This window comes from Cheilinus undulatus, linkage group 6, assembly GCF_018320785.1.
Source record: "Cheilinus undulatus linkage group 6, ASM1832078v1, whole genome shotgun sequence".
Lineage (NCBI taxonomy): Eukaryota > Metazoa > Chordata > Actinopteri > Labriformes > Labridae > Cheilinus > Cheilinus undulatus.
The window spans coordinates 41,103,385-41,122,173 of NC_054870.1; the positions used below are offsets into that span (position 1 = coordinate 41,103,385).

General features: G+C 39.3%; 2 protein-coding genes across 7 annotated transcripts in view; one reads left to right on the top strand and one right to left on the bottom strand.

The window, feature by feature from the left end:
- LOC121511416 (dual specificity phosphatase 29-like) lies at positions 1-13,181 on the bottom strand. Of its 4 annotated transcripts, none has more exons than XM_041790090.1 (5): positions 13,167-13,181; positions 5,084-5,144; positions 3,691-3,813; positions 3,393-3,610; positions 1-259 (listed from the first exon to the last, which is right to left on the bottom strand). In XM_041790090.1, the coding sequence occupies exons 2-5, from the start codon at positions 5,128-5,130 to the stop codon at positions 30-32; spliced, it is 618 nt and encodes a 205-aa protein (XP_041646024.1). In that variant the 5' UTR covers positions 5,131-5,144; positions 13,167-13,181; the 3' UTR covers positions 1-29. The 4 variants fall into 4 exon arrangements, with proteins under 4 accessions (XP_041646024.1, XP_041646023.1, XP_041646025.1 ...); XM_041790089.1 differs by lacking the exon at positions 13,167-13,181 and adding an exon at positions 5,269-5,367; XM_041790091.1 differs by lacking the exons at positions 5,084-5,144; positions 13,167-13,181 and adding an exon at positions 5,269-5,513.
- Positions 7,972-18,789, top strand: part of LOC121511413 (calpain-1 catalytic subunit-like) — a 27,602-nt gene continuing 16,784 nt past the window's right edge. The window contains exons 1-6 of one of the 3 annotated variants that reach the window (XM_041790084.1): positions 7,972-8,097; positions 11,207-11,334; positions 11,518-11,535; positions 13,170-13,416; positions 17,063-17,132; positions 17,218-17,336. In XM_041790084.1, coding sequence (XP_041646018.1) covers positions 13,171-13,416; positions 17,063-17,132; positions 17,218-17,336 — 435 coding nt within the window. In that variant the 5' untranslated portion in view covers positions 7,972-8,097; positions 11,207-11,334; positions 11,518-11,535; position 13,170. The remainder of the gene's footprint in view (positions 8,098-11,206; positions 11,335-11,517; positions 11,536-13,169; positions 13,417-17,062; positions 17,133-17,217; positions 17,337-18,789) is intronic. The other 2 variants (XM_041790082.1, XM_041790083.1) reach the window with 2 other exon arrangements.

Genomic DNA, 18,789 nt, shown 5'->3' on the forward strand with positions numbered 1-18,789 from the left:
TCTTTAAATAAAGCAGACTATGTTCATTGTCATGTTGTGTCATTGTGGTCCTCCTCTGTGACCTTTCTGCCCTGTAGATTAAGACTTCTCTCCAGTTGCCTCAGCTGCTCCAGGAACCCAGAGTTAGGTCCAATGTCTCGGCTCTGACGCACAGTGATGATGGCATCCACTAATGACAGGCCGTGGCAGATAATCAAATATGCCAGAACCAGTGCTCCAGAGCGGCTCACTCCCATGGCACAGTGTACCAACACCTTCCCTGAAAGAAACAGCAGTTTGCTGATGTAGAATAACATCAGACCTGTGATAAAAGTCACTTATTTTTACCCTCAGTAGTGAATTATCAAAAACTCTTGGTCTGCTGCATGGCTTTCAAGCAAATCTATCAAATTAAATGTGATGTAAACCCATGGAAGTAATCCTGTGGCTTCAGTGTAGTTGATTTTGTTAAATGCTGTGGCCTCCATAAAATGTAACCTAAATTGATTTCGTGAAACTTATACAATGTAGTGCAATTTATACCTAGGATGAGGTGCATCTACGCTGACCTGACAAGCCAGATAGACTGTATCTTACATCCATTGCATGGGAAATATTTCACATTTATCTGGGCACCCTCCAAAAGAGCATTTGGGAATGGCAGGACTTTTCCCAAATTTTTTAAATTAATTTTAAGACCAGTTGGAAAATTGCAAGAATTTGCATTTTGCACTGTTGGATCTTAAGAAAGTTCTAAGTAGGGATGTCCGATATTATCGGCCTCCTGATATCATCGGCCGATAATAGCATAAAATTGTATTATCGGAAATTATCGGTATCGGATTTTCATTTAAAAAAAAAAATTCTTTCAAAAAACTTTTACCCTGAGTTTAGATCAGCCAACATTTTTACTCCTTTGTTTATAGTTATCAGTACTACTCTAGTCTGGACTGAAGCTGTTTGCCTTCAATGTTTTTGTTGTAGTTTTGCCATTTGTGAAGAAGTCAAAACTAAGTATTTTGCCCAAGTTGTAGTGGCCGGGTATTGTCAGGATTATCTCAGGGAGAGCATGATCCAAGCTGTTGTTTGAAGCATGTAAAAAATAAGAAAAAAGAAGCACTTGTCTTTTATAATAAATATGGCAGTGCCATGTTGGCACTTTTCTCCATGACTTAAGTTGAAGTTGTTTCTCATTTTTGCACAGGGAAATCAAATGTTTGCATTTGAAAGTCTTGTTGTTACATTTATGAATACATCCAGTGGGGCATCACAATAAAGGGACTAAATTAGGCATAATGTGTTAATTTCACAACAGGGTATATGTGATGTTGTTACCTTACATTAGTTTTGGTGGAAAAAAACCTGCATATTATCGGTATCAGTTTATATCGGTATCGGGAATTGAGAGTTGGACAATATCGGTTATCAGTTATCGGTAAAAAAGCCAATATCGGACATCCCTAGTTCTAAGTTGAGCTTCAAATGGAAAAAGAAAAAATGGGAGTGAGACAAAAAAAATTTGAGAAAGCAATTTATTGAAAACAACAATTAAACTGAAATAGGCTGTTCATCAGCTGATCAAAAGTTTAAGACCATAGTTAAAAAAAAAAAAAAAAAAGAAAAGCCCCCAAAACAGAAATAAACATTCCAACAAAGGACTCAGTAATAAGTTGCTCCACCGTTCTTGTTAATCACTTCAAAAATTCGTTTCGGCATGCTTGACGCGACTGTTTCCAGGAGGCTAGTGGGAACGTTGCTCCAAGTGGGAATCTGGCTTCACGCAGGGCATCCACTGTCTGCAACTGATGTCCATTTTTGTAAACTTCTCTTGCCATCAATCCCCAAATGTTCTCAATGGGTTTAGATCAGGGGAACACACAGGATGGTCTAAAAGAGTGACGTTATTCTCCTGGAAGAAGTCCTTTGACAGGCGGCATTGTGAACTGCAGTGTTGTCATGTTGAAAAACCAAGTCGTTACCACACAGACGAGGGCCCTCAGTCATGAGGGATGCCTGCTGCTACATCTCCACATAGCCAGCCGCTGTTTGATGTCCCTGCACAACCTGAAGCTCCATTGTTTCACTGAAGGATAAAACACCCCAGATCATGATGGCGCCCCCTCCACTGTGCCTGTAGAAAAAATCTTAAGTGGGATCTCCTTGTCATCCCAGTAATGTTGGAGGCCATCAGGACCGTCAAGGTTACATTTTTTTCTCATCAGAGAATAAAACTTTCTTCTACCTTTCAGTGTCCCATGTTTGGTGCTACCTTGCAAAGTCCAAACAGGCAGTTTTGTGGCGTTGAAGGTGACAAGGCCTTTTAAGATGTTTATTGTTTTTTAAGCCCTTCCCTCTCAGATCCCGTCTGATGGTTATTGGGCTGCAGTCAGCACCAGTAATGGCCTTAATTTGTGTCGAGGATCATCCCTTGTCTTGACAGACAGCCAATCTGATCCTCCGGCTCAGCACCAGTGAATTTTTTTTTGGGTCTACCAGTTGACTTTTTTGTTTCACAACCCCGATCAGCAGCAATGGTGCGTTGCGAGAGGCCTTGCTTATGCAGCTCAACAATCCAACCATGTTCAAAGACAGAAAGCTTTTTTGCCTTTGCCATCAGGAGGTCATGACAGTGTGAATACCGGGCAGAAACTGATCCACACTTTGTACAGATTTTGGCTTTTAAAGGCTGTGGTCTTAAACTTTTGATCAGCTGGTGAACAGCTTATTTAAGTTTGGTTTTTTTTCTCAATAAATTGCTTCCTCATTTTTTTCGTCTCACTCCCATTTCTTCTTTTTACATTTGAAGCTCTAATTAGAACCTTCTCAAGATCCAACAGGGCGAAATGCAAATTCTTGCAATTTTCCAACTGGTCCTTTGATCAAATTTTGAGTAGGGGCTGAAAAATTGCTCTGAGGGTTTAGTTACTCCTTGAACTTGTTCTGCCAGCTGAAACTTGCTCTAATGTCTTGTAATATAATGAAAGTAGTGTATCTCCCCCCCGTGGTACGATGTGTTTGAATGTAATGCAAATCTACTGATGTTTAAAGTCATGGCATTTCTCTTGAAGTCATCAACCACATTTTTTACTCCTGATTTGAAAATATACCATTTCTGAGTTTAGGATCTATTTTGTTGACAGAAAAAAGTGACAGTTTAGAAAATAAAAACTGCAACAAAATATGCTGAATGAAAAATACATGAAGAAGCAGGAGGGATAAAAAAGGAAAAACTAAGATCTGCCATTAATTGTGAATGAGCCTCTCTGTAATCCCCCAACATGCTTAAATAATTAAGTAACACAGAAAAAGAGCCATAACAAGCTTGTTGCATCTTTGTTCATATTAAAATTCTAGTATTTAACTCTAGTTTTATCTCTAATGTGTTTGTGTAAATGTCACATTTGCAGACTGACCATTTTTCTTCAAAGCGCTGTCTATGAACTGTGCAGAAGAGTTGAAGAAAGGCTGAAGATCAAACTGAGGATGGTCTGCAGCTTCAACCCCAAGGTACTCCACTTCAAGACCACTGTAATACTGCGGGCCTGTATTGATCCGGTGTCTTCCTGCTGCAGCGTTCACTATGTGAGTCACACCAAGAGATGACAGCGTGGCTTTATCTCTCGCCACAGACCTAAACACACATAGCACATATAAACTGATGTAATTTAACATGTTCTGACAACATTTCAAGGCTGAGATTTCTCTACTCACTCATCTCCCATGTACAGGTTTGGCCAAACTTCATTGACGGGTGACACTGGCTTTCTGTTTGTCCACAGCAGTTGCCTGAGCTCTGCCAGAGTTGGTGTTTCCTCCTCCTGGGCTGATTGACCTCTGAAGCAATAAAAATGTGTTTGTTTACTTGATGTGAACTACAGAGGAGATGGCGGGAGCTTGGCTCCTTTTAATCAGATTTGAGCTCCTCTGAATTTATGATTAGTGAAATATTAATTGTTTTATTGGGTTTCTATTTCATTATGTCTTTATCATCATGACAGTGTGTATCATTAAGCTATTTAACCCTAACCCATTTCTCTCTATGCACTCTATTCTCTCTGGTCTCGTTCCTCCCTCTGGCTGCAGCACATCTTAGTGGAAGCTGCAGTCACCGTAGAGGTGAGGTACATAAAGTGCCCCTTGGATCACCTGAGTGCAGTAAATGTGTCTCAAGTGATTGTAGTATAAAGACACCTGTGTCTGCAAGGTCCAGTCATTGGTTAAACATTATTCCTGGTTACCATTACACCATGAAGACAAAAGAACACCCAGAGCCACTCTAGAAAAGGCTATTAAAAAATATAAGTCAGGGGATGGGCACAAAAAAATTCCAAGGCACTAAACATTCCCAAGAGTCAATCAAAGCAATTCTGGTGCCCTAGGTGAAATTCTGATTTGTTGCTATTGCTGTTTTATTATGATGCTATTTGATGTACTTTGAACACTAATTTACCATCAAAGTGGCCAAATTTAATTTGGTCTTCTTTTACAATTTCTGTTTGAATCTGAAACTACTATGTATTTCTGTTTCCACAACTTTATTACAATATATTATTATCATCATTACTACTACTTCTACTACCACTGATACTACTACTCTTATTGGTTACTTATAAAAACCATACAAATTTAGTTTCTGTTGGGTTTAGTTGTGTCATGCAGCTTCATGTGACTTTTCTCTTTCGTCACCTAATGTCTCATCTTATTAGCTTTTCAGTCTCATGTTTAAGAGTATATTTTACTAGTAAAAAATACTCACTTTCTCCTTAACTGCATACCATTCAAGCATGCAGTCATCAGAATACCCATTTTTCTGATGTAATAATACAATCCTATGATATGAAGATTTGGAGAGGAGTTTTAAAAGAGAAAATTTTCAGATAACGTCCTTTATTTTTATGTTCTTTATACACCCTAGACCCCTTATTTACATCCAAATATAGTAAATTCATGCACAATTGATAGTTACACACCTGCTGTCAATAAACATAAAGGCAAACGATCTGCGTTGGAGGAAAAGTTATGTGTTTACATAATGACTCTACCAAGTCCCACCACAAAACGCTTCCTGTATTTACCCATTTTCAGATATTCATGGTCCGATTACCTCTCATCCTCAGCTGATCGTCTCTCCCTCTGTCCCCCTTTTAACATCTGCTGCTGCCAGTCTAAACACATGAAAGTAATCCCGTCACTACGCATTCAATATTAGCGCTAGTGGTCGTGATAAGATAAGATAACTCAGTAATAATATTAACAACTTTTGCAAGTTCCTCTGCTCTATTTTCTTACCCATTTGTAGTTTTGTTACAATTAGAAGACATACTGTTTATTATTTTCCGCCAGGGTCTGAACTCTGATCTTCCCTCCGCGGGCACGGAGAGATTGAGCGTGCACGCCGGAGACAGCGAGGTGCGTAAGTAAAGCAGGGAGTGTGATGAACAGGGAAGTTGTCAGTATGGTTGTTTGATTTTTGGGATTTTGTTTTTTTAAATATTCGGGACTCATACCAGCGTGGCGCCCCTAGCATTCGCCTTTACCACTCACGCCACGGCCTGGCCTTGCCTACAAGAGCACAACCGGGCACTCTAATGGGACGGATGGAGCAGTTCAAACGTAGCTCGGTGAGAGACGACGACCTCTAGTGGATGAGCTTTTCAATGTCCACTCCAGCATAACAGACGCATCTTAGTATGTGGGAATTTACGGCTGTAAAGTTAAAATTGCACGGATCTATTTTCATGTGTACGTAGAGCATAAGGAGCATTAAACGAATATACTCTGTTTTTCAGGTTAACACTATCTTAAACTTACATTACAATCTCTCAGCTGTCTAACAGGACATGGCTGAAACCACATTAGTATTAGCATTAACATTATCACACTAACGTGGCTACTTTTGAGTGAATATCAGTGTATAAGGTCACTAAGCCAATCACATTAATACCACGTGCTTGGCTTATAGATAAATCAATTTTAATAGTAACACCATGTAAAGAAATGCGCAACTTTAACTGTAAAATGGAGTCACGACTAACACATAAAAGCATTTGTGCAGTTATTTACATTTTTGTTGATGGTAATAGATTTCTGCTTACCTGTCTTGCACACCTGGGCCATGCTGATTGATGACATTACTGACACCTGCTCCGAGTAAGTAGCAAAAATGATTTACTATAGGTTTTATGTTGACTCCCCATAAATGAATGGTGTAAATTCCACGTCCTTGCATTTCATGCTAAATCAACATCTCGTCTGAGGACGACCTAGTAGTAGAAACATGATGCATGTTACATTTAACCATAAAACCTAAATTCTGTAGTAACAACACTACACTTTAAAGTAAGAATTTCGTTGTACTACCTAATTACGCCACACTATGGAGCTCTTACTATGTTTATGTTGTATGAACCGCAAGGTAGCTAGTGGCTCAGTCTTAATGCCCAGACTCACACACTCACTGACCTTGAGGTGCACTCCCACAAACTGAGGGTTTAGGGCTGTCCCACTGTCAAATCATGAAGTGTGTGAGGGATCTCTCCCAGACTTTTTGAGCCCTTCATGCACCCTTTCCGTGAGTGGGCATATATGCAGGCTTAGCGTGAGGGAATTACTCATAGTTCAGTGAAATTAAAAGAGCAAAATTGTAAACAAAAAACTTGGAAGGTGCAAAAGGGGTTGACGCTGCAAAAAATAGAAGATTTTTTCCTAGATGTATATTATATAAAACAGCCTTCATCCACTGAGAAATAGGTCCATAGGAGAAGCATGCTTGTTTTTATCTCTGCAAGATGCCGACTGTCAGCAACATCAAAAAAGACCTGTCCCATTTCTGTTTCTACCACTTTGAGCGCTTGCAGCCTCATGCACTCAAGCACTTTCCAGGTGCAGTTATTTAAGTCAATAAGGGCTCAGGGTTTAGGGAGGAGACTGAGATTCAGCCTGTCTATGCATACACACACTTTCAGCATTGGAGCAGTGTCCTCGTTCAGGTATGTACGGTGGACTGCTTGGACCCCTACGGCCTGCAGTAGCTCGATTAACCCATCAGGTGGCGATAAGGCAACCTAGATATAACGGTCACTGATTATTCAACAATTAGGTAATTTCTAACTCTGTTACACATGGATATGATGTGCCTTGAGACTTTGACTTGATCTTTGGTGTACCTTGGACAAAGAAAGGTAGGAAACTACTGCAATAAAGCACCTTTGGGATGTGGTGGAACGGAAGATTCCCATCATGTATGTGCAGCCGACAAATCTGCACCATCTCTGTGATGCTATTGTGTCAATATGTCTAAATCTCAAAGGCATGTTTCCAAAGCCTCATTGAATCCTGAATGAAACTATGCTATAAAGAACTAAGGCAGTTTTGAAGGCAAAATGGGGTCAAACCCAGTACTAGCAATGTGTACCTAACTGGCCAGTGAGTGTATTTGTTTATGTGTAAATCCCTGAATTTGCAAAGGGAAAATACTCACCACCCAATGCCTTTACATTGCTTTCAAAATAGTCTTAAATTGTGGAAATCTTTGTTTTCCAGTGTACCAAAAGTTGATTTTTTCCCCTTTATTTTCATTTTAATCTTGATTTTCCTTGTTGTATAGCTCGTATTTTCATGTATGGCTTTGTGGCCTGTTTTTTCCTATGTTTTTACCAACAGAAAATAACCAAAAAACTGCCTTTTTCTTTCTTCTTTTATTTGCTCTTATTTTGGTTGGGTTGTATTGGTAAAGGTTTTGCATAATACAATCAAATTTCATTTTATTCATTTTTGAATAGGTTAACTGATGCTCTTTTTGTACAATATAAAAAACATGACAAAAAAGAAAGTGCGGCCAAAAAAGAAAAGAAGAAACCAAACAGAGAAAGAAAGGTCATCAAATGGGCCTGACACTCTCCTGCGCCTCTAGCGGCAGTGAGTGATACTACATGTGATCCGTGGCCACACCTCCTCCAGGGGCCGGTCTAGTCTTTGGTCTACGGTCTGCTACTGTAATGTGTGTGAGGGAGAGGGTTGGACCTGCCAGCTAGAATACTGCCCCTCATTTCTCAGATTGACTCGATTATCATCCCCTGACTCATTCAGGACACCCTGTAAATAAGGATTAAAGCGGTGGTGAGTACAGTTCCCCCGATTTCCTGAATGTTATTCAGCCGGTATGAAGTGAACGGTTTCTAACGGTCTAATTGTGGTGTAGGCCACCGCGAGGTTACTTTGATTTAATGGAGTAAAAACTGCAGCACTAATTATAGTCTTCGCAGCTGTTTTATTCAAACAGAAAGGCTTCATTGATATCCGGGTGTAGAAAGAGTGTTTTTACAGTTAAAGATGATAAGTTGTGTAAATCTTATCAGGCCAGAGCTCATTTTAAGACAGGCCTACTGAACAGGTGCTGCAGCCTGCATTACAGCCCAAATACTGACACAGTTTGATAACAAGGACCTACTGTGTGTCTTTTCAGGAAGCTACATAAATGTAAAGATTGTGATTACTCTACCACATTTAATTTTGCACTATGATCCAGTAAGTTTAATTACTGTTTAGCCATTTTACTGAAGCTATAAGGAAGTTAGGGCCATTAAAAGCTTTTCTTTTATCTAAGTGCTGTTAGGTAATACCAAGGAGAGGCATCAATCACAGGTATTGATTTGAGCTATTTATTTACAGAACATCTGAGAAGTCTTTTGTGCTATCTAAGAAGTAACCTGGCTTTCTAAATGGTCCGATTTCTTCCATCTGGACACTTTCTTTGGAAACACATGATAGTTTTGTGGACATTTTATATAAAGTAACCTGATATCCCCAATGCTTTCTCACAAACACAGGGACGTTTTTTTGTTTTTGGTTTATGCCTAACTTTTTATAAAGATTTCGGAAAACTACAGGCGTTGTTGTCATGCTGTTTCAGGTTTTAGTCAGTCTAGGCCAAAATTAAGATGCATTTACTAGCAAATTGTGTCATTTTTGCAGGTTTTGTTTGTGCAACTGGCATAACCTTGGTTTAAGTCTGTTTTAAGCCTAGTTCAAACCGAAGATTCATGATGAGTTAAATCTTGCAACTGCTTGCAGTGGGCTTATCTGCAACATTTTGAAAGTGTGTCCGTTCACAAAGCTGCAACTGAAGGCAATGAGTAACATGTCTATAACATCAGTTTCCACTTCCACTCTCCATTACTGTTTTGCAGCTGCATATAACTTGTAACTTAAAGTAAGAATAAGGTCAGTGAGGTGTGGAAGAGTGGGGAAATGCACCAAACATGCACAGAGACCAGGAATCAAATCCCTCGACTAGTGCATTGAGGACTACAGCCTCAGCAGATGGGTACCTGCTCTACTAACTGAGCTCAACCACCACCCCACTCTCCACAGTCCAACCATATATGTTGCATATAAGCCAATCTGATTGGCTAGATACGAGTACTAGCTCATCAACACTTAAGTCTTGGTACCACTAACACAGTGAGCATATGGCATTACTCCCTGTTTTCCTGTTTCTACTGTGTTTCTTTGTGCCATCATGCTGATAGAGCTAGCCTCAAATTGTTTTTTTGTCCTTCAGTTTTTTGATTGTGCAATTTTTATTCTGGTAAATAAAGTACATTTTGTACATCATGATAAAAGCATAGCTAACATGCATCCTCTTTGCAAGAGGTGAGGTACCCTGACTACCCCCTGGTGGTTTTCAAACCTATAGACTGTTTTTGGAGTATAAGAGATCTGTTAATCCAGCAGAGACACTGTAGGTTGTTTTAGGTTATTGTCTAGGCCGAAGTCCTGCAGCTCACATCATCATGCCAGGAATGTATAGATCAGCTTTTCTCCACACATTGAGGGGAAAGAGAGAGATCCTTTTGGTCAGCAGCCAGCAGTATCCTCTGTCTCTCTGTGTCTGCTGTTTAACAGAGCAGGGGGACATTCCTGCAGACTCTACGGACACGAGGGGCCTCAGAGTGGGGGCTGGTCAAGTAAACAATGTCCTACTTTGTTGAAGCATTGATTCTATCACAAGTTTAGACTATTTTGCATGATGGCATTAGGTGTTTTGTTGTCTTACTTCTTCTCCTGCATGGTAGCTCTCTACAAAGGTTACCTGCAAGTTTCCCCTATAACTCAGAGCCTATTTGAACATGACACTGTTTGTTTGAATAGAGCTCATTAGGATTCCTTCTGAGTCAAACACAGTGGTAGCAAAGATCCCATACCCCAGTGTTTCCAGTAATGAGAGGCATAGGAGAGCCAAGTTTAGACCGTATAGCATCTTCTTATTGGATTTATTTGTTTGGGTGTTTATTCCAATGCTTTGGTCAAGGCAAGCTTTTTAAAAAAGTAAAGTCTGTGTAAATGGAATCTCGATTTGGAAATCCCATCTTTTGCCAAGCAGAATCCACAAATCGATCAGTTTTGTGGCATTTTAATAAGGCAACAATTGATTGTATCTCACTGATTTAGATTCAGGCTTTTCAAGGTGACCAAATCTGGATTACAAGTGCCTTAAATGGGACCAAATATCACAATTTAGGCTTTTAACTTTGTAAGTTAAAACAGTTTAAAAAAATCAAAATATATGGTTGTGAATATTTTTAATACATTAATATTTTTAATAGCATGTCCTCTGTAAGCTATGTTTTTTGCACTTGTATGCCTTTATTTAGAGAAAGGATGGTGGATAAAGTCAGAAACAGGGATGAGAGAGTAGGGGTGAGCCATGCAGGAAAGGAGCCACATGCTGGACTTTAACCTGGGCTGCCTGCATACAAGGGGTGCAACCTAACTGCTAGGCCATCTACACCCCATACCACATGTTTAAACTGTATAATCTCCATTTTTATAATGCTGTATTTTTAACCAAAAGTTGCTGAGAGCCAAGGAATGAGCAACATCTAGACTGCATGAATACAGTGGAAATTTTTAAAGTTGTTGCTCATGTATTTGAGCAATTTCTACGGTGTTCAGAAATTTGCAGTTTCAGAAAGTTGAAACTACAAATTTCCCACTTTTGTGACAAAAGAGCAGAAACAAAAAACATAAATGTACAGAAAGAGGCAGAGCAGGCCAGCCATCCCTACTGCTCTCCCCAAACCATCCTATCAATCAAAATAATCCATTTTTCTATCAAATGTAGTCTTGATCTTGCTCATATTTTTTAGGCAACTCTTTTATTTGATTCAAGCCAAACTGATTTGTGTCATGTTACCCTTTCTCTTTGAACGAACCCATTTCTTAGATTCTAACCAACCAGAAAGCTGAAATCTGTTCGGGTTACTTCAAACAAACAGGCCCACATTTCTCCACAAAGCTTTCCATCCACTCTGAAGCCTTGACTGTCAGCTGTGAAGGACTGCAGCATTGAGAGTAAATGCATTCGTGGAGGAGGGAAAGACCCCCACTGAGTCGTAAACACTGAAATCCATTAGGGTCTTCTTTTCCCAGCACAGCTGCACAAACCTTTGTACTGCTGGAAGAATATTTGAATGTTTGCATCTAAACTTCAGTGACTGACCTTTCTCACTCTTTGTGTCTCATTCTCCCTCTCAGCCTGTCTTTACAGAAAAGGTATCACATTTCTATAAGTTGTTTTGTTAATCCTGGCTTTGCTGTGTTTGGGGTGTTAGAGTGCTGCTTCTGCCTCACATTTCTCAGTAATTGCTTTTCCTTTATGCTCACTGTTTGTCCATTATTTCTCTGCAGCTGTGCTTCACTTTTCTTTTCTGACTCAAGGGTTCACAACAGGCTTTGCATGGATATTACACAACTTATTTGATTACCACAAGGGTGTTTTAAGTTCTTATGTCTGAGTTATCAGAGGATTGGCCTTCTGTCGTACCATGGATATGAAATTTCTTCTCTCCTCCTCATTTCTCCTTTAACCAGGGACCAAAAACAGGATATCTAGATTGTTACTTGTTTTAACCTTTTACATTTAATAGACCGTTGCTTCAGCACAGTGTGTCAAAATTCTTGGGTGGGGGTCTGTGGTTGTGTGATTAGAAATCTTAGAAGCAAGGGTAGCCCATTGACTGATGAAAATATTCAGCCAAGCCTGTGCAACCATGTAGTTACTGAAGGGGGCTTTTGAGTCCAATCTGAAGGAACCACCTCACTGAAAACACTGTCTCAAACTAACTTAAAACCTGCTTACTAATAACCCACAGAGCTGGAGCTGAATCCAGTCTTGAGCCTCTGTGCAAACAGCTTAACTGTGCAGGATTTTCAGCTACCAATAGTGCTTGAACTGATATTCAAACCAAAACAGATTAGTTATAAAAACAAATTCATCCCCTGTACAGTTTTTGACCACAAGAGATGGAGTATTCCAACTAACTGTCTTTTGAACCAGGCTATGAACATGTTTACTTTTGGTGTGAAAATGCCCATTTTTAACACAAGGTGTGCTAAGCGTGTTCAGTTTTGAAGAAAAATTCTCTCTGAAGTCTCTGAAGGATAATGCCGCTGCTATCACCAAGTAACTTATACAACCCAACTTCAAAAATACAGAAATATCCCCTTAAAAAAGGTCAGGACAACAGGCTCAATTTGATTGGAGTGCTGAACAACCTATCAATGTAACGATTCGCATCGCCGGATCTTTACACTCCTAATGTTTATTATGCAGATATGGAGCATAATGGAGCAATCCTATAAAATTTGCAGTTAAAATAAGAGAGTCAATTGTAACATGTTAAGTCATAAATACTGTTGTGTGATGAAAACAAATCAAGATAGAATATTCGGCCTTCCCCTTGGGGGTTTTCACCCATGGAAAATGATCTTTATTTAAAACTATTTTTTTACTTATTAAGCCTTGGTTGTCTTTAAATTAGTCGGATAAGACATTGTAGAACCTTGAAAGTCATTCATTGAAAATCTTATAATCTAAGAACCTCATCTCAGTTTCTTTGAAGGGTTGTTGCTGTACACTTTTAAACTCGGTTTTGTGTTATTAGAAAATGTAGAGTCTTTATGGGGTCAGCATGGGGTTGGACCAGTTAGTTAAAGCTCATTGCTGTCACTCAGCTGAAATAATCCTCCTTTATTACTTGCACAAACATTATTTTCCTGCACACAGCCACACCTAAATGCTGTGCTGTAACCCTTAGACATGAGTGTGCCACTGATTACATTTCTGCTATTTATAGCCACCACAACTGTGCTTACCCACCCTGCCCCATATTTTTATCTCTCACCAGTATGGACCCAGCTGGAGGAATATCCGCCACCATTTACGCCAACCGACTGCGGGCAGAAGGCATGGGCTCCAACGATCAGGCAGTGCACTTTTTAAACCAGAACTATGAGGCACTAAAGCAGGAGTGTGTGGAGTCAGGCTGCCTGTTTGAAGATCCATGTTTCCCTGCCGAGCCAACCTCCCTGGGCTTCAAGGAGCTCGCCCCTTACTCTGCTAAAACTAGAGATGTGGAGTGGAGGAGACCCACGGTGAGGAAAAGAGGGGAGGTTGATTATGAAAACTAGTCTTAGGCTATATAAATAATGGAATTACACTGTTACATCACTTACTGGTGTGTCCACTGCCTTTTTTGACAGCCAGTACACAGATATCAGTATGAAGCTGTCACTCAAAGCAACCACAACCCTATCTGTGTATAACTTTAGGCCTCATAATAATCATAACAGGATGTATTACTATTCTCCCCTGTTAACTGTACTGAAAAGAAAAAACTTGCCTCTAATGACTTAATGACTGTATGTTCAAATAGACGGATGAGTGAACTCAAAGTTAAGTTCAAAGAATGAACTGTGTCATAGTTCACAATCTTATATCTTGAACCAAGAAACAATCATAAAATGAAATGGTTTATAGATTGTCTTAAAAGACATTCATCATTTAGCAGGATGTATACTTTACCTGTACAGAGGTGGTTTAAATAATGTAGATGTAAAGTTCTGCATTTTAACATGAGACCAGATAGGAATTGACTCACTTTTGTAACAAGCCTCTTGTGACCACTGGAGGAACTGCAACTTCTGGGACTTTAACTATTGACTGTCATCTCTCAGACTTGGAGCTATTATTGCTCAAAATGTGACATTCAACACGACAAGAAAATAAATCAAAACTACTCAGATCAGATGTAAATATGTTCACAGGCTCCATAAACAAAGCTGAATTTAAATGTTAATATCTCTACTCTCAGTGTTACTCATGTAGACTCTCACTCCAGGCATGATTGGTACTCAAAAGAGAAACATATCATGTTGACAAATATATCAATGTCACTGTTATTTCATGTCTGCAAGCACAGACAGAGTAGAACAAGCAGCGGCAGGAACGTCTCAGACCTCTGCAGCTGTTGGCATCGCGTGGCAGCATTCTCTGACCGCTCCCTCGCTCTGACATTTGTTTACAGTGAGCCATAAAAATACAGGAATGTGACGCAAGGGTGTAAGAATATCAGTGTTTAGAAAGAGGTGCTACCTAGTAGAACATACTTATAACACTATCAATAACTTTGACATATGGCTGTTTCTAAACAGAGGGTGGGATATTTAGAGAGGCATAAAACAAGGCCAAATAAAAAAGGGGATATTAAAAATTTGTGTTCTTTCCTATTAATATGTTTCAGTGAGATTAAGAGGTCTGATTTACAAGAGACACCTGACAACAGATGACAGAAATACACAGTTTTAATAGTAGACAAGACAAGATGTACAGCAGATTAAAGAAAGTAGAATAAACAGCAGAAAGAAGACAGGTAAATGATGAAAGTCCGAGGCTGTAAAAGAAATACAAAAGAAAAAAAATGCAAATATTAATAATAAGTGAAATAATAATAATAAAAAATAACCCTGGTGTAATCCTTACATTCTTTAGACTCCCCTTGTCCTAAGGGACAAAATTTAATGTTTAGTATAATTAACATAACTACTAAACATACATCATCATTGTTAACATGATTTATTTTGCACGAGATACTTGTATAGTCTGGTGAACACTGTCATATTCATTTACTGTATGATAAGGAATACAACCAACGAAAGGTGCTTTATAACCAGATGGGAGCTTTACTTTAGGGAACAAGCTGGTTCCTGTGGCCCCCTGTTGTCACTTATACCAAACAAGCATAAGATTTAGATGGCAAAGATCTTATATTTTACAGAAAAAAATAATTGAAAAGTAGTTTTTTAGATACCTTATTTGTTGTTCAAATTTTGATTACATTTTGTGATTGTTAGTTTTTTTATTATCTACAGTGCCTGTAAAAAGTATTAACCCCCTTGGATGTTTTACCCTTTTCAGTGATTTAATAAATCAATCATGGCCAGTATAATTTGGCTTTTTGACAAAAAAAAAACCCTCTTTAATGTCAAAGTGAAAACAAATTTCTACAAGACTATGTAATGAATTAAAAACGTGTGGTGTAAAATAAGTGTATGCATAAATGTTTACCTCTTTTATATGTCTAACCTCATTCAACAGAGGTCCAAACAACTGGTGCTAATAGTCTCACAGTTATTAAAATGGGGATCACCTGAGTGCAGTGAATGTGTCTCAAGTGATTGTAGTATAAAGACACCTGTGTCTGGAAAGCCTGGTCACTAGTTCATCAGTATTCCTGGCTACCATTACATCATGAAGACAAAAGAACACTCCATGCAACTCGGAGAAAAGGTTAGTGAAAGTATATGTCAGGGGATGGATCCAAAAATCAAAGGCAATGAACATCCTCCATAGTTCACTTGAATCCATCATCAAGAAATGGATGGATGGCACATGTGTAAATCTGCCTATGTCCTCTCAAATTGAGTGACCATGCATGAAGGAGGCTAGTGAGAGAGACCACTAAAACACCTATAACTACTCTAAGGGAGTTACAAGCTTTAGCTTCTGAGATGGGAGAGACTCTGCATTCAACAACTTTTGCCCAGGTTCTTCACCAGTCGAAGCTTTATAGAGAAGTGGCAAAGAGAAAGCCACTGCTGAAAAAAACAGATTAAATCTTGACTAGAGTTTGCCAAAAAGCATGTGAGAGACTCCATGGTCAAGTGGAACTGTTCTTTGGTCTATTGAGACCAAAATGGTGCTTTTAGGCCATCAGTTTGGCAGACACCAAACACACCATCCCCACTGTGAAGCATGGTGGTGGCAGCATCATGCTGTGGGGATGCTTCTCAGCAGCCAGCCCTTGAAGACTTGTCAAGGCAGAGGGTAAAATGAATGAGCAAAATATTGAAAAAAAAAACACGAATGGGAGAAGATTTATTTTCAAGGAAGACAATGACCTGAAGCATACAGCAAAAAAGAAAGGGTTTTAAGACAAAAAGGTGAATCGAGTCAAAGCCCAGACCTCTATCCAATAGAGAATATGTGGGTGGACTTGAAAAGGGCTGTTCATGTCTGATCCCTGTGCAATCTGAAAGAGCTTGAGCAGTTTTGCAAAGATAAATGTAGTAAAATTGTAGTGCCCAGACATGCAAGCCTGATTTTGGCCTATCCACACAGAACCAGTGCTGTGATTGCTGCCAAAGGTTCATCTACTAATTACTGACTTAAAGGGGGTTAATATTTATGCGGCCAGCAATTTTACATTACAAATTATATTGACCATGACTGATTTATAAAATCAAAAAAGAATGAAACATTCAGGTGGTTGATACTTTTTATAGGCACTGTATATTTGGATGGATCTGGCCCCTGTGAGAAATGTATGTCAACTCTCAGAATGCTAATGATTTGGGTGGTCGCCTGAGGGTTGCTGGTATTTAAAATTGTGAGTTGTTGACATAGTTACCCATCAGAAACACTGCAGCTTCACCCCCCTATTGTTCTTGGGCCTTGGGAAAGTACCAAACCCTGAACAGGGACTTTTAAGGGTTCGATTTTTTTTTTTTTTTACCCACGATCTAAATTTAGACCCTGGTCAAAAAAAAGAAAAAAGAATCCCTCCAAAGGTTCCTTGGGAAAGTTTCTGCAGTCAAGAAGCACCTAAACACTCGTCTCCTATTTGTTAATTATCGCTCTGACCCACGTGGGGTACTGAAGAGGTATAATACCCTAAAAAAAAATACTCATGTTTTCCAATATTAGCTATGACCATTTGATTGACCTTTAATTTCTCAACAGGAACTGACGGATGATCCTCAGTTCATTGTAGGTGGAGCCACCAGAACAGACATCTGTCAAGGAGCGCTGGGTGAGCCCTTAATGCTAAATTTGAAGAATTTAAGAGAGAGATTACAGTATATCTGGGTTTGCTTCATGTTTTCTCTCTGTTATAGGTGACTGCTGGCTCTTGGCTGCCATCGCCTCTCTAACCCTGAATGAGAGGCTTCTTCATCGGGTTGTACCTCATGGTCAGTCTTTTCAAGACGACTATGCAGGAATCTTTCACTTTCAGGTACATCTGAGAACACCACCGGTACATCACATAAACAAAGAAGCACACGTGAACGCATTGAGCAAATAACAAAATGCAGGGCTGGGTTCAAAGATATGGGTTATTGTGGTTGTTGAGTGCTGCTACTGTGGAAGGGGCTTTTACTGAAGGGAGTCCCTCTCCATTTTAGAGTCCTGTATCTGTGGCCTGATGGCAGCAGTGTAGAAGTGTGGATTGAGGGGTTGATGGGACACTATTTTCTGCCTGAGGCCAGTGATGGCTTCATCTTTGGTTAAGGTCTGAAAGCTTTAGTGTAGCAAAGAGATGTTTTTTTGAGGCAGTGAGTTTGTTTTTCATTGGTGACTGAGAGCATGTAAAAGAGATCGGCTGAGCAATGCCACAGGATGGGTTAGATGATGCTCTTGCACAGATTTGACAGGAGAGGGTAGGCAAATGAGAGAGCAATGAGTTGGCAGGGGACATTTGGTCCAAGACATAAAATTAAAGATAAGAAATTACTCCATATAAAATGATAGCAAACCAAATATATATGTTTTATCCTTCCAGGAGGTCACAAGACAGAAAAACAGGGATATTTTCTGAGGCGATACATTAAATGGTTTGGCTGTTAAAGATGAAACTAGTTGTGTTTTCTGCATATCATCCTTCAGCTGGGACGTACTGAAACTTGTTGTAAATATAAGACATGAAAGAAAGCATACCTATAGGTTTAAGTCATATTTATATTTCTATTTGTAATTTCTCATAAGCTCAGTTTATCTCTGCGGCTGCCATACACTAGGTTTTATTACTGTCAAAACACCAATAATAACTTAATAACAGAATGACATTGACATTGTTTATCACAATTCACAGACAAAGCACACAACATATGTCTACTACAAAAAAATACCATGAATAATCAATGAGATAAAAAACAAGTTACAAGAAATGACACCAAATCAACAAAAACAGACATTACACAAAAACTTAAATTTCCAAGAGATACATTTGCATGAAAAGCCCATGACTAAGACGCCGACTCATTAGCTCAATCAATCTACAAGTAGTCTTGTTGATGTGATTGATATGCCACTCATAAACTACATGCTCACAGATAACTGGGTTTAATTTACTGTATTTGTCAGAACCATGGACCAGAACACAGAATTGCAGGACTCAAAAATGCAGACTCTCAGACAGGTTGACGTGAAGCAAAAATCAGATTCTTTAATACAGTCCAAAGTCAAAAACCAGAAGTTCCAAAACTCACAGGCAAAGGTACAAAATAAGCAGCAGGCAGGAGCGGAGTCAAAACGGGCTGGCGTGGTCGAGATCGAGATGAAAACAAAGACGTGAGTAAACTAGAGAGCTGGTACGTGACAAGAAAGGTCAACGGACTAACAAAGGAGGTGGGTGAGCAGGTGAGTATTATACTATGACTAATTAGTGATGCAGGACCGGTGTGAGGAGC